At 38.9% G+C, this 15585-nt stretch overlaps 1 protein-coding gene across 16 annotated transcripts in view; it reads left to right on the forward strand.

Annotated features, from left to right (window-relative positions):
• Positions 1 to 15585, forward strand: part of LOC1278696 (breast carcinoma-amplified sequence 3 homolog) — a 68414-nt gene that overhangs the window by 31254 nt on the left and 21575 nt on the right. For 8 of the 16 annotated variants that reach the window (XM_061647993.1, XM_061647920.1, XM_061647969.1 and 5 more), the window contains 3 exons: positions 46 to 406; positions 2283 to 2452; positions 2569 to 2742. In XM_061647993.1, the coding sequence (XP_061503977.1) occupies positions 46 to 406; positions 2283 to 2452; positions 2569 to 2742 (705 nt within the window). Of the gene's footprint in view, positions 1 to 45; positions 407 to 2282; positions 2453 to 2568; positions 3436 to 15585 lie in introns of those variants that run through there. The other 8 variants (XM_061648002.1, XM_061647924.1, XM_061647950.1 and 5 more) reach the window with 7 other exon arrangements.

A 15585-nucleotide genomic window follows, 5' to 3' on the forward strand; every position in this document is an offset into this window, starting at 1 on the left:
AAATAATGACTAATAAATGTTGCTTTTTTACGATATTTTAAACAGGGACGCCAAAGGAGAAAGTATGCGATGATACGGCGATCGAATTAGAGATAGAAGCTAAAGCACAATGGTGTCTACAGCGCCAAGAAAATGCATCTGTTGCAGAAATTCAACCACCGCTTGCTCTGGACAACTGGCTCATAAAAGACCAAATTATAGAAGAAGATAATTCTGGCAAAAGACAAAATACTGGATCGATGCAAGAGTATGATCGCTCACAACATTCACATCAACGTGAAAGTACTCCTGTAGATCACGATGATCGGTGGTTGTCGCATGTTGAGATAATAACTCATGCTGGTCCGCATCGTCGTTTATGGATGGGTCCGCAATTCATGTTTAAAACATATAGTACACCGAGTGGGTAAGAATATAATGGTTTTTAGTAAAGTATAGTTATTTAATTTTTTTACCATACGTACACAACGCCTCGTTTTTTGTCGGTTTTTATTTATTGGTTTACTTAGTTTTGTTTTTTTATGAGAAAGAGTGTTACCGTTTTTTACGACAAAAAATTTTGTGGTAGAGATAATTGCGTATCTTTATTATGAAAAGATATTTAGATAATTGCATTAACTTCTCTTTTGGTTGAATATTATAAAACGCAACACGTTTATAATAAACGTAAACTTACAAAATTGTTATACAGTCTGTTCCCGAGTTACACGGTTCTCGACTTATGCGGATTCGGAGATACGCGGTATTTGTAATTTGACAGATTAAATGTCAAATCAGTACAATTTGCTTCAAGTTCGGTAGAAGTTGCCTTTTTGCTAACAAATTGAAACCGGTTAAAAGCCTGAAATATTTGAATTTTCTGTACGAATCATATGAAATAAATGATAAAGTGTATAAAAGTACTAAATTAAATAAAAAAAACTCCGAGCAATCAATAGTATTTTAGTAAAAAAAAGGGAAATTCGACTTATGCGGATATCCGAGTAACGCGGTTTCGTCGGGAAAGCATAAACCGCGTAACTCGGGAACAGACTGTATTTTATAATCATAATCTCATCTCTGTAGCATAATCTTTTATAATGAGTTTACCTATGTATATACCTATGCAAGTATATATATATATATATATATATATATATATATATATATATATATATATATATATATATATATATATATATATATATATATATATATATATATATATTCAAAATCAAAAATATGTATGTAATACATATATATATATATATGTATATCAATATATATATATATATATATATATATATATATATATATATATATATATATATATATATATATATGTATATATATATATATATGTATATATATGTGTATATGTATATGTATATAATACATATATATATATATATATATATATATATATATATATATATATATATATATATATATATATATATATATATATATATATATATATATATATATATATATATATATATATATATATATATATATATATATATATATATATATATATATATATATATATATATATATATATATATATATATATATATATATATATATATATATATATGTATGTATATAAATATATATGTATATATATATATATAGGTATATACATAGGTAAACTCATTATAAAAGATTATGCTACAGAGATGAGATTATGATTATAAAATACAGTCTGTTCCCGAGTTACGCGGTTTATGCGTTCCCGACGAAACCACGTTACTCGGATATCCGCATAAGTCGAATTTCCCTTTTTTTTACTAAAATACTATTGATTGCTCGGAGTTTTTTTTATTTAATTTAGTACTTTTATACACTTTATCATTTATTTCATATGATTCGTACAGAAAATTCAAATATTTCAGGCTTTTAACCGGTTTCAATTTGTTAGCAAAAAGGCAACTTCTACCGAACTTGAAGCAAATTGTACTGATTTGACATTTAATCTGTCAAATTACAAATACCGCGTATCTCCGAATCCGCATAAGTCGAGAACCGTGTAACTCGGGAACAGACTGTATAACAATTTTGTAAGTTTACGTTTATTATAAACGTGTTGCGTTTTATAATATTCAACCAAAAGAGAAGTTAATGCAGAGAAGTATATATATATATATATATATATATATATATATATATATATATATATATATATATATATATATATATATATATATATATATATATATATATATATATATATATATATATATATATATATATAATTGACAATTTCAATCAATTTTCTTTTTTTTATTATATTGTTTTAGTTCCCCGTTGACCTCTATTGACGCAGAAGCAGTAGAAATAGGTACCAATACCAGCGGTGGTAGCGGTGCCATGTTGAACCGGATACTGCAACGATCCCATCCAATGAATATGCATTCAGTTGGAGGTATGAGGCCTTTGGTTCCTGTACTAATTGAATCTGGATCATGTTGTAATATGCATTTAATAACACTTTTCAAATTTTATATAGCCTGGTTTTTACTAATATCCTTATATTTCTGATTTCATTCCCGGATTTCTTAAACGACGGCAATATTGCAAAATCAGTAGATGGTTTTGAGCAAAGTCCACGAATAATGAATATGAACGAATTTCGACATCACGAAAACCTGGGCACCGAGTTGTTATCATCGTTAGGTCCAGTAGAATCACAATTACGCGAAGATCTTGCAGATGCTATGCGTGAATCACCTCTTAACTCTACTAGGAAAGATACAACAGGTACGGGTTGAGTTGCTATTTTGAATAGACGCCATCACATTATTTGCTTCATTCTCATCCAACATGAACACGATTTTTTATTAATGGTTTTTGATTTCGTTCGATTAGTTTGTGCTTTTGAATTTCGTTTATGTTTTATATTTTTATAGTTAGACGATATTTGTTACTGTTTATGTTATGATTTATTTTATTTTCTTGTTATGTTGTTATTTTATCGTTAGTTTTTTTTGTTTTATTGGTCAATTATTAATGGCTGGGATTAGATTTTGTGGCTGGCCTTGTTTTAAACTGTAGCTATTGTTGGACTCTTTATTAACTATAATTTTCTTTAACGCAATCAATCAGGAGAAATTTTATCAGTCCTGCGTTAAAAATTTGAATACAGTATGTGTGATAACATTACATAATTTTAAAAAAGCATGATATAGGAGACCCCCGAAATATGACTGCATTTGCGACTGAAAAAAATGACAAGCATGGTGTAATTCGAAACAATCGAATGTCGAAATTATTTCAATACATAATTTACAAACGAACTTGAAGAATAGATATCGATAATATCGTGTATTTATACTAAACATTATTTCTACAATTTATTGATTTTATTTCAAAAGTCATTCACACGATTCATCGATGTGTATGTAACGGTTATCAGTGAAAAATAAATAAAATCCATTGCTTTCGGCTAAATAACATTTTCTATCTCAAGTTATATCTTACATCTATCTCCTGTATTGAGAATCTGTTGCAGATGCAATAATTTCGATTTGGAACATTTTGTTAAAAATAGTTCAACCTTGAAAAATAATAAATTAAAGAGATGAAAACTGAACACATTTTCAAAATACTCTAGAAATGAGTAAATTGATTTGTAAGGCATCATTTAAATAACTGTACAGGGCTACGAAAGATGATATGATAATTTTGTAAAGTTTCTCAAATGTATTGTATTGATGTTGGACAACTGTGAGCTATTTTTTTCTTTTTAATAGAAACAATGGGTATGCAAAGTAGGATAATTCGATTTTCAATCTTAAGACTTCTTTCCTATCTTAAACTGTGGTTATTACAGGATTTTCGATGATTATATTGACAAATGCAGCGAGTTGAGAGTTTGTTCGAATTGACTCTTTCAGTGAGTTCATTATTTTGTTCGGAAGTAGGCGTTGACATGTGCGGCGATACTGTTGAGTCAATTATATGCTCGAACAATAAAACAAAAAATACGCTAAACTTGTCAATATAAATCTAGAAAACCCTGTGTTGCAAAGGGAACAGAAAACTATGTATATATATATATATATATATATATATAGTTTGGACTCGGTGATGAAGCGGTGGTTTCGCACCTCTCATCTACTCGGCTGTTTTATTCATGTAACAAATTAATTGAAAACACTTTTTTAAACAAATACAAAGTACAAACCAAATAAAACGTGTTTTTATGCTGGGCGCCTTTATTTACAACATTTATTACCAAGCATGTATGGTCCACTAGATCATGTATGGTAAAATTTTGTAAGGAAGCAGAAAGATAAATCCGATGAAGTTACGCCCAGAAACAAAAGCCGGCATCGCGAAAGGATTGGTTAAATATTAACAATATGTAATAATTAACCAGAGTTGTTAAAAATTCCTCGGATTTGGCATGGTAGGCTAATAGCCAACCTCGCGAAAGAAATTGTTAAAAATTAACCAGAGTCGTTAAAAATAGCTAGCATTTGGCATTGGAGTTCATTTGTTAAATTTAACGACTGGTCCTAGGTCTTCGTTAAACAAACTATCGTCAAGAGCGTATGCGATGCAAGTTAACAGTATTTTAATCATAATGTTCGATTTTTTCTGCTTGTTTTATCAGGCATGAAAAAAAAATTAATTCGGTTAAACCAAAATGAACTTTAAAGTTTAATGTGTTCATTGTTTTGCGAAGCCGGCTGATGGTTAGGAGTTAGAAAATTATTATTAAATTAAGTTTAGTTTAAGATCTGAACGAGCCTTAAAACCTATTCTCATACCACCATAAGGTGTGTGTAAAGTTTCGTTGAAAATAATCCAGCCGTTTTGGAGGTTGCTCACATATATATATATATATATATATATATATATATATATATATATATATATATATATATATATATATATATATATATATATATATATATATATATATATATATATATATATATATATATATATATATATATATATATATATATATATATATATATATATATATATATATATATATATATATATATATATATATATATATATATATATATATATATATATATATATATATATATATATATATATATATATATATATATATATATATATATATATATATATATATATATATATATATATATATATATATATATATATATATATATATATATATATATATATATATATATATATATATTTGAAATTACGGGTAAATCGACAGGTCGTCCGCGAAAAACAACGGCCGACGTTGACGCGCAGATGGTTGAGATAATCAGGGCGGATCCTTTCAAAACTTGCGCTCGTATCAAGCAGGAGCTTGGTTTGCAAGTTTCGGCGAAAACGGTGTCTCGCCGTTTACGCGCCGCTAGGTTCTGTGCCCGGAGACCGCGGAAGGTTCGTAAGCTGCAGCCGCACCACGTAGAAGCGCGCATTCGGTTTGCCGAAGAACATTTAGCTGCATCCATCTTTTGGTGGAGCAAAATCATTTTTTCGGATGAGTCCAGAATCAATCTGGATGGTTCAGACGGCACTAAATACGTCTGGCGCCTTCCTAATCAGGCGTATCATCCGAAAAATACGATAAAAACCCTTAGTCACGGAGGTGGCCACGTAATGGTGTGGGGTTGCTTCTCCTGACACGGCCCGGGTCCTTTGTTCCGTATGAACGGGACACTGAACTCGGAAGGGTATAGAAAAATACTTAGTCGTAAAATGTTGCCATACGCCCGACAAAAATTCGGAGACGAAGAGCATTACATCTTTCAGCATGATAACGACTCTAAGCACACATCGCGAACAGTTAAATGTTATTTGGCAAACCAGGATGTGCAAGTTCTACCGTGGCCTGCGTTGAGTCCTGACCTCAACCCGATTGAAAATCTGTGGTCAACACTCAAGCATCAGCTTAAGAACCAGCCTGCACGTTCAGCCGATGATCTATGGACAAGCTGCAAGGTTATGTGGAAACGCATACCCAGAAGCGAATGCCGTAACCTCATCGGCGATATGGCCAAACGCTGTCAGGAAGTGATAGTGAATAACGGTCACCACATTGACCGTTAGAATGTGTTTTCGCTCTGTGGAACACCGCAACACCACCTCCTAACAACCACTTAAACAGTCCTTTTCAGGGCTATCAAATATTTCTGACAAGAACTATGCCTTTCGGTCACGGAAAAAAGTTCCTATTTTTATGTCCACCAGTGTACCAGTATGGGTACTGAGACGGGGCCCCATCTCAGATCCATAGTTTTACCCATGCAGTTCAAGGTGAGAGTTTCGAACTTTACATTGGAGGCGTTCGAATCTCACAGGGGTCTGAGACAAGATGACGGACTCTCATGTCTGCTCTTCAACATCGCTCTGGAAGGTGTCATTCGAGGCGCGGGGCTAGACCACGACATCCGGGACACCATCCTCTACCTGTCTCTCCAATTTCTTGGCTTCGCGGATGACATCGACATCATCGGCAGGACAACAGCGAAGATGTGTGAGGCGTACACCCGACTCAAACGCGAAGCAGTAAGAATTGGATTGAGAATCAATGCGATGAAGACGAAGTACCAGCTTGCCGGTGACTCAGACCATCTGGGAAGCAGTGTATTAGATGACTGCGACAATCTCGAGATAGTAGAGTAGTTTTGCTATCTCGGGACTATCGTTACTTCGGACTACGACATCAGCAGCGAGATCCGGAAACGCATTGTGAAGGGGAATCGTGCACACTATGGACTTCACCGACTGCTGAGATTCAGAAGACTTCGAACCCGCACGAAATGTGAGATATATTGCACATTGATTCGCCCGGTGGTTCTCTATGGACACGAGTCCTGAACCATGATTGTTATTGATTGGATGTTTGTTTACGATGCATCTAGCTCTTACTATAATCAAATAACGTTATTTTCGGCAGTCCATTTTCAATAGCTACGCCTGAATAAACGGCGATAGAAGGCTGATTTTATTTGAATTTCATAATCTATTTTCATTTATAAATATTCTGATCCATTGTCTGCACTAGTGATGGGCGGGTTGACCCGAACCTATCGGGTCGAAGCCATCCGTAAGCCCGAGGGTGCAGCGAGTTCGGGTCGACCCGACTGATGCACCAACGGGTCAGAGTCGCTTATGCTTTCCTGCACCTCCAGGAGTAGTTGTACCCACTGAACCTACTTGTACATTTCGGGTCGACCCGAACGACTCCGGGTCGCTTACGGATGGCTCCGACCCGATAGGTTCGGGTCAACGCATCCATCACTAGTGCAGACAATGGATCAGAATATTTATAAATGAAAAAAGATTATGAAATTCAAATAAAATCAGCCTTCTATCGCCGTTTATTCAGGCGTAGCTATTGAAAATGGACTGCCGAAAATAACGTTATTTGATTATAGTAAGAGCTAGATGCATCGTAAACAAACATCCAATCAATAACAATCATGGTTCAGGACTCGTGTCCATAGAGAACCACCGGGCGAATCAATGTGCAATATATCTCACATTTCGTGCGGGTTCGAAGTCTTCTGAATCTCAGCAGTCGGTGAAGTCCATAGTGTGCACGATTCCCCTTCACAATGCGTTTCCGGATCTCGCTGCTGATGTCGTAGTCCGAAGTAACGATAGTCCCGAGATAGCAAAACTACTCTACTATCTCGAGATTGTCGCAGTCATCTAATACACTGCTTCCCAGATGGTCTGAGTCACCGGCAAGCTGGTACTTCGTCTTCATCGCATTGATTCTCAATCCAATTCTTACTGCTTCGCGTTTGAGTCGGGTGTACGCCTCACACATCTTCGCTGTTGTCCTGCCGATGATGTCGATGTCATCCGCGAAGCCAAGAAATTGGAGAGACAGGTAGAGGATGGTGTCCCGGATGTCGTGGTCTAGCCCCGCGCCTCGAATGACACCTTCCAGAGCGATGTTGAAGAGCAGACATGAGAGTCCGTCACCTTGTCTCAGACCCCTGTGAGATTCGAACGCCTCCAATGTAAAGTTCGAAACTCTCACCTTGAACTGCATGGGTAAAACTATGGATCTGAGATGGGGCCCCGTCTCAGTACCCATACTGGTACACTGGTGGACATAAAAATAGGAACTTTTTTCCGTGACCGAAAGACATAGTTCTTGTCAGAAATATTTGATAGCCCTGAAAAGGACTGTTTAAGTGGTTGTTAGGAGGTGGTGTTGCGGTGTTCCACAGAGCGAAAACACATTCTAACGGTCAATGTGGTGACCGTTATTCACTATCACTTCCTGACAGCGTTTGGCCATATCGCCGATGAGGTTACGGCATTCGCTTCTGGGTATGCGTTTCCACATAACCTTGCAGCTTGTCCATAGATCATCGGCTGAACGTGCAGGCTGGTTCTTAAGCTGATGCTTGAGTGTTGACCACAGATTTTCAATCGGGTTGAGGTCAGGACTCAACGCAGGCCACGGTAGAACTTGCACATCCTGGTTTGCCAAATAACATTTAACTGTTCGCGATGTGTGCTTAGAGTCGTTATCATGCTGAAAGATGTAATGCTCTTCGTCTCCGAATTTTTGTCGGGCGTATGGCAACATTTTACGACTAAGTATTTTTCTATACCCTTCCGAGTTCAGTGTCCCGTTCATACGGAACAAAGGACCCGGGCCGTGTCAGGAGAAGCAACCCCACACCATTACGTGGCCACCTCCGTGACTAAGGGTTTTTATCGTATTTTTCGGATGATACGCCTGATTAGGAAGGCGCCAGACGTATTTAGTGCCGTCTGAACCATCCAGATTGATTCTGGACTCATCCGAAAAAATGATTTTGCTCCACCAAAAGATGGATGCAGCTAAATGTTCTTCGGCAAACCGAATGCGCGCTTCTACGTGGTGCGGCTGCAGCTTACGAACCTTCCGCGGTCTCCGGGCACAGAACCTAGCGGCGCGTAAACGGCGAGACACCGTTTTCGCCGAAACTTGCAAACCAAGCTCCTGCTTGATACGAGCGCAAGTTTTGAAAGGATCCGCCCTGATTATCTCAAACATCTGCGCGTCAACGTCGGCCGTTGTTTTTCGCGGACGACCTGTCGATTTACCTGTAGCCTCGCTACGAATGGCGTTTCCACAAACGTCCGCGAACGGCCGAACGCCTTGCAGATTGTCTTGATCGGCACGTTCTCACGATACAGCCCCTGAATGTGTTTTCGCTCCTCTGGTGTGCAGTGCTTTCCGCGACCCATGATGATTTTGTGGAATTTTTAAACAGCAACCTTTCACCTTGACCACTGATGGAAGAATGAAGCACAACACGGTTTGGCTCTCCTTTTATACTGCCGCAAAACGCTGCCGGCACTCAAAACTCAGATAAGTAGCGCACCAAAAATGAGAGTATAAAAGGCAAAATTCGGCTATAACAAATTCAGTACGCCTCGAACTGTTGGCGATGACACACCTAGTGTATGCAAAAAAAAACAAACACATTTTTTTTCCTATTTTTATGTCCACCAGTGTACCCAAAGGCAGACAATGTTGGACTTATTTTTTGAGCGAGAGCAAAAAGCGGATGCTCCTGCCTCTCTCCTCCTTCTCTCACGAATTTTATTTGTATGAGTTCTAGGAGAGGGAGAATGGGGAGGAGATGTAGCAAGTGGTTTAAATATAATCTAATAATGAGTAGAGGGGGGGGGGGGCGCACTCACCGTCACTGTCAATATCTAAAAATTTGAAATTTGCCGGTGGTGTTTGGGGTATCGGCGTTCCGTGTGGACCATCAAAGCTAAATGAAAATGTCGTGTATATTTTCGTACAGTTTTTCATTGCGACGGAACCTTACAAATGTTACTGCGCGGTCGAATCGCGCATCGAATCGATGGAAGAAGGTAGTACGAACGAGGGGAGAGAAGAGTAAGTATAGAGAAAAACGCTGCACATTCACTCATACATTCTTACAGCAGCAGGCAATTCGCGAGAACATAAAATCAGGAGAGTATATTTCAACGCTCGCGAATGAGTGCAAGCAGTTGCGGTATAAAAGATGAAGCAAGATAGCCGAATTTTTCTTCAAGCTAGGTCCAAAATGTCTCATTGGGTAACAGCCGGATCAACTTCCCAGAGAAGTCGTACCGCTGCTTTATAACTTACTTCTGTCTATGGTGTCGTAGACCGCCTTGAAGACAATGAACAGGTGGTGCGTTGGGATTTTAGCGTTCTCGGCACTTCTGGTGGATTAGCTGCAAAGTAAAAACTTGGACGGTGGTGGATTTGTCTCCAACAAACCCAGCTTGGTAGCTGCTGACAAAATTTGTAGTAAGGGGCGCAAGTCTGCATAACAGGATCTGGGACAGGATCTTGTAGGCGGCATTGAGGATAGTGATGGCTCGAAAATTCGAGCAATCCAGCCTGTCGCCCTTTTTGTAGACTGGATGAATGACACCCAGTTTCCACTCATCCGGTAGTTCCTCCTGCTCACAGGCTTTCACAATCAGCCGATGCATTTCGACTCCCACCTCATCACTGCCAGCAGGCTTATTGTTTTTAAGCAATAATAAAAGATGGCGGGGACACCTCGTCGTCTGCGCCTACGCTGTTGTTACTGCAATGCTGTTGCTGTGGTGGTTGTCTTGTTCTGTCACTTGCGCCAGTCTCTCCCGTCTCTGCTCCATTCAGGTGCCCTTCGAAGTAGTACTTTCTCCTTTCGAGTACACACCTACCGCTCGCCCGTCAGGAGATATCCTTCCGCAACCCGGCACATTGCGGTTTTAGGAGCAAACACGCTCCGCGCCTTCTTCAATCTTCTGTAGAACAAGTGAGTGTCCCCCGACTGGGCTAGCTGCTCCAGCAGCTGTTCATCTGACTGTTTAAAACGGCTCTGCTTGGCCTGGAAGAGCAGGGTTTGCTGTTTCCTCAGTCGTCTGTAGATCTCCACGTTCTGACGGGCTTTATGCCGTAGCATGCGGGCGCGCGCTGCATTCTTCTCGAATAGTGATTGTCTTCACTCTTCGTCAAACTATTCCTTTTTTTCTCTACGTGGTAAGCGGCCGATATTGTGTTCGGCGACAGTGCTGATGGCTCATTCCACCATACGCCAGTGGTTAGCGAGGGGAACCGCGGCGATGTCGTTGTTGGCCCGAAGCGCTTCCCAAGCGTTGTCGCGTACCTCTCTGCCACATCAGCACACTTCAACCGGTCCAGGTTGAGCCTCGGGGTGGCCTGACTCCGTTGGTTGTTCACCACGGAGAGTTTCTCCAAACAAAAACAAAAACACGCTTAGATCTTTCTTTTTTCATCACTTTAATGAAACTGTTACAGTACATGATTTCACACATTTACGTACGTTGACACACAATATTTAACATATAAAATCGATCGCTCATATGGTGCAAAGGTTGAAGTGGCTGAATATCTGCGTAGATCCCGTTGGACACGTTGTTAAAAAAGTACAGTATCGGACATAAAGATAGAACCCTGGTGTTTTCAACGCACCGTGCACTTGTTTTGCCACGTTACTTGTGTTTGGGTGTGTGTGTGTGTGTGTGTGTGTGTGTGTGTGTGTGTGTGTGTGTGTGTGTGTGTGTGTGTGTGTGTGTGTGTGTGTGTGTGTGTGTGTGTGTGTGTGTATGTATGTTTGAATGTGTATTGGTGTGTGTGTTTGTTTCACAAGTAGGTCGTTTCGTATAGATTTTTTAGTAGTTTTTCTGTGTTTTGGGTAAGGTTTTTGCTGTAATAAGCAGAACCACCGCCCTCGTGATCAGTGTTTTTTCGATCTATTAACAACTTTACGGTCTTCTTTCGCCGTGGTCTTCTGAGGACGTCCGGTTGACTTGCGCGTTTCGGTTGTCCAAGCGCGTTTCAGTTGTCCAAGCGCGTTTTGGTTGTCCAAACACATTTCGGATGTCCGAAGCGCGTTTGCGACAAAAGTGCGCGATCGTTCCATTACAAACTCGATCGTTTTGCGCTTAATGCCAGCAGCCGCCATTCGCTTTATTATATGGCGCTGATCATCGGTACAATGTTTACCTCGACCCATTGTTACTAACATTGCTTGCTTGGACCGTCAAGAACGCGCTGGTTAAAAAGTTGGACACGGCTGATCCCGTGCTCAGCCTGCGTTCTGCTTCTACACGTGATGAATTACATCGTTGTAGAGCAGCAAAAAAAAGCGTATGGATAAAAACTATCAATGAGTAAGCGAGTGAGTGTCTACCCATTTAAATCGAGAACAGAATACTGCCGCGCTCATGAAACAAAACGCCCATTGAAAAGAACAACTGCGCGCCAGCTCAATGCACGCACAAAGTTTAACATGTGCACACAACGTTCAACGCAGAGATACACGCAGGCATTTCTATTGCGTGCACTGGAGAAACACCTGTAAGGGAATGCCGAGTTCATTGCTGTTGTGCGCGTGTCCATTTCACATCGCTGCGCATGCACATTCATCAACCAGCAAACCTGCGATTTCTTCCGAGGAACAAGCGCTGCTGTCGATGCAAACTTTAGCTTTTATCCAAGTGCAAACGCACGCTGTCTCACATGATAACACACATTATCAGAATACTTTCCATGCAATATGAAACCATAGCAAGCTACGTTTTACAGACACAAACCCGCGCACTTGCAAATACACATTAAAAAGCACACTCTCTTTCTACTACACACACACACACACACACACACACACACACACACACACACACACATACACACACTCACACACACACACACACACACTCACACACACACACACACACACACACACACACACACACACACACACATACACACACACAAACACAAGTAACGTGGTAAAACAAGTGCAAGGTGCGTTGAAAACACCAGGGTTCTATCTTTATGTCCGATACTGTATATAATGAAACTGCGCGATCTACAAAACATACATTACGATTCATTCGCGCAGCTACATTTCAATAGGCTCAACACTTGAATACTTCACAAAATGATAACACCAAGCGGCCAGGAAGCTGACACACACGCGGCTGCTCACTGCGGATCCTTGAGCTGTACTGAGGATTTCGTGTGGTGCAGCAGTGCAAGCGAGACACCAATATCAGCACGCCCCTGCGAGCAGATCAAACTGAGCGCGTTGGCGGAAAGTGAACGAGCACATTTACACATTTGTAACTGTGTTAGAAACCAAAACGTGCACTCGCCTCCGTGTGCTTCACACCGTTTCCCCTTGCTTCTACGTACCTCTCGCCTGTAAATAGCTCTATCTTTGTAGTAGTGTTGTCGTTTGTCAGCTGGTGAACGCTGAAACTTCCGATTGTTGGTGTGTATGCCTCCTCCTTTTCCACCCGAGCAAGTCTCCTAGAACGATCTTCACATTATATTTTGGGCAGTTGTCGTATTCCCTCTTTAGCTGCATATAAAAGGCCTCCTTTTCATCATCGGTGCTCTCAAGGTGCGGACTGTCCACATTCATACAGGGTTTACCAGCATACAGGGTTTACCAGCATAATAAGCAACTGTCCACTTGTTTATAACAATAGTCGTTTTGAATAGACACCGCTGTCTACCACTTGCTCACACGTCAGATGGTGTAAGCTACTCTGTCCATTTCAATAACACAATTTTCGCCTTCGATAAGCAACTGTCAGATTCGGCACAGTTTGTTTTGTTTTGACAAATTTTGCAAAAACAAAACATTTTCAAACACGTTTCTTTTATTCAAGAAATATGCAGTATAAACCATAAATTTCAATAAATCAAAACATTAATTTTGTTAATTATACAACAACCACAAGAAACCGTGCCGAATCCGACCGTTGTGCAATCGAAGGCGAAAATTGTGTTATTGAATTGGACAGAGTAGCTTACACCATCTGACGTGTGAGCAAGTGGTAGACAGCGGTGTCTATTCAAAACGACTATTGTTATTAACAAGTGGACAGTTGTTTATTTGACTGGTAAACCCTGTAATTAAAGCACTATAAAATGACGGATTGTTCGGTATGTTCAAACTCGAGATCAATATTCCCGTAAAGTTTACATAAAAAATTGCCTTTTTTTGGTTGGCTGTAGAAAAAAAAACTAGGAGAGATAATTTCTTTGCATGTACATCTTTTGAAAAATAATTATTTGAGCTTACTTGCACAAATTAATCTCAGACTTTGCGAGTTGCCTTTCGTCAGTTATCCGGAATTTTCACCATGATGGACGAAAGCATTCTAAGTTTTCTCGACGAAATTTTTAGAGAAAAACTTTTCCATCATGTTGGTCCAGAAAAAATCGATGGAACACATGTGACGGATGTTGTACCAGTTTGTGAACTAAGGTGCTATGTCGAAATTCTGCCGAAATTAACCTAAAATGAACGCATTGAGTTTTGGCGTCATTGTTTGCCGTTGCGAAGCCAGTGGACGCGATTTCTGCTTCCTGATATATGTGTTCATGTTTCGCAAGTACTAGGGTAAATGTACCTAAAGTGGTGGTAGTACCAATAGTGGTGGTATTGCATTAAAATGCGGGCCATACTGCAAATTAAAAGTAATTAAGTTATTTTCGTCAGTGTGAAATGTTCTTTAGCCTTTTACAAAGAATTTAAAAGATAAATGGGACCATTCCGTTATTTAGTGACCGAAAAATCCATTATTTTGTGAAATGTGTCAACATTTTTCCAAAATCCTTAGGATTTCATAACGAAACTCATATTTCTGTTAACGTTCTAAATGATCACATACCCACGCAATTACTAGTTTTTCAACATGACTGTTATGGAATGTTATTGTTTTACTAAAATTATTTGCATTTTGACCATATTTATGCATTTTTAAGTGTTTTTTACCATAGTGCCATTATAGGTACACAAAACAGGCATGTTCCTATAGTGGTTATAGTTATAAAATCAATAAATACAGGTCATTTTAGATTTTTTCGAGGAAATTTTTGACATGTCGTACTGTTTTCACTAAAATAAGCAACAGAAATGAGTTTTATGTAGGTAATTTACCAAAAACAGGCCAAAATTCGCTAATCTGGCTGAATGAAAAATTGACTTCAAATCAAGCACACTCTTCCGGGTGTAGGTTGACGACAGGTGTGATGCAGTACTTTAGTGAATAGTTTCATCAAGCAAATTTATACATTTTTTTACGATCAAATTACGCAAGAAACCTATATTATGGCAGTAATCGTTGCTATTCACACGAAAACATCTTCAAAACTAAGTTATATTGATATTATACACTGTTTTGAGGCATCCTTGTTTACCACCACTATAGGAACACAATACGACGACTATAGGAACCATACCACCATTATAGGTACAAGGAAGCAATCACAAAAATATGTATTTTTTCGTAAATTCGATGTGTTTCATGGTAAAAATGGTTGCGATTGCGAAGATAAAACATATTCCAATTGCTATGTGTTAAAATATTCACAAATTGACCTTCCTGACAATGTAAATCCTTTAAAACACATCTGTATCACAACAAATTGCACCACTGTTGGTATACCCTATTTCACTGTTTGGCGAGTTGTATCGATCTCCCGGCCCAGATAATGCAGTGGCTACATTACTGCATAAACTTGTCCCTCTGTCTTCATTTTTTGGCATCTTTTGGAACCTCAAAAAATAAACTGGGCTTTCAATGCTTTGATTGATGGGGGGGGGGGGG

This window comes from Anopheles gambiae, chromosome X (assembly GCF_943734735.2).
Source record: "Anopheles gambiae chromosome X, idAnoGambNW_F1_1, whole genome shotgun sequence".
Classification (NCBI taxonomy): Eukaryota; Metazoa; Arthropoda; class Insecta; order Diptera; family Culicidae; genus Anopheles; species Anopheles gambiae.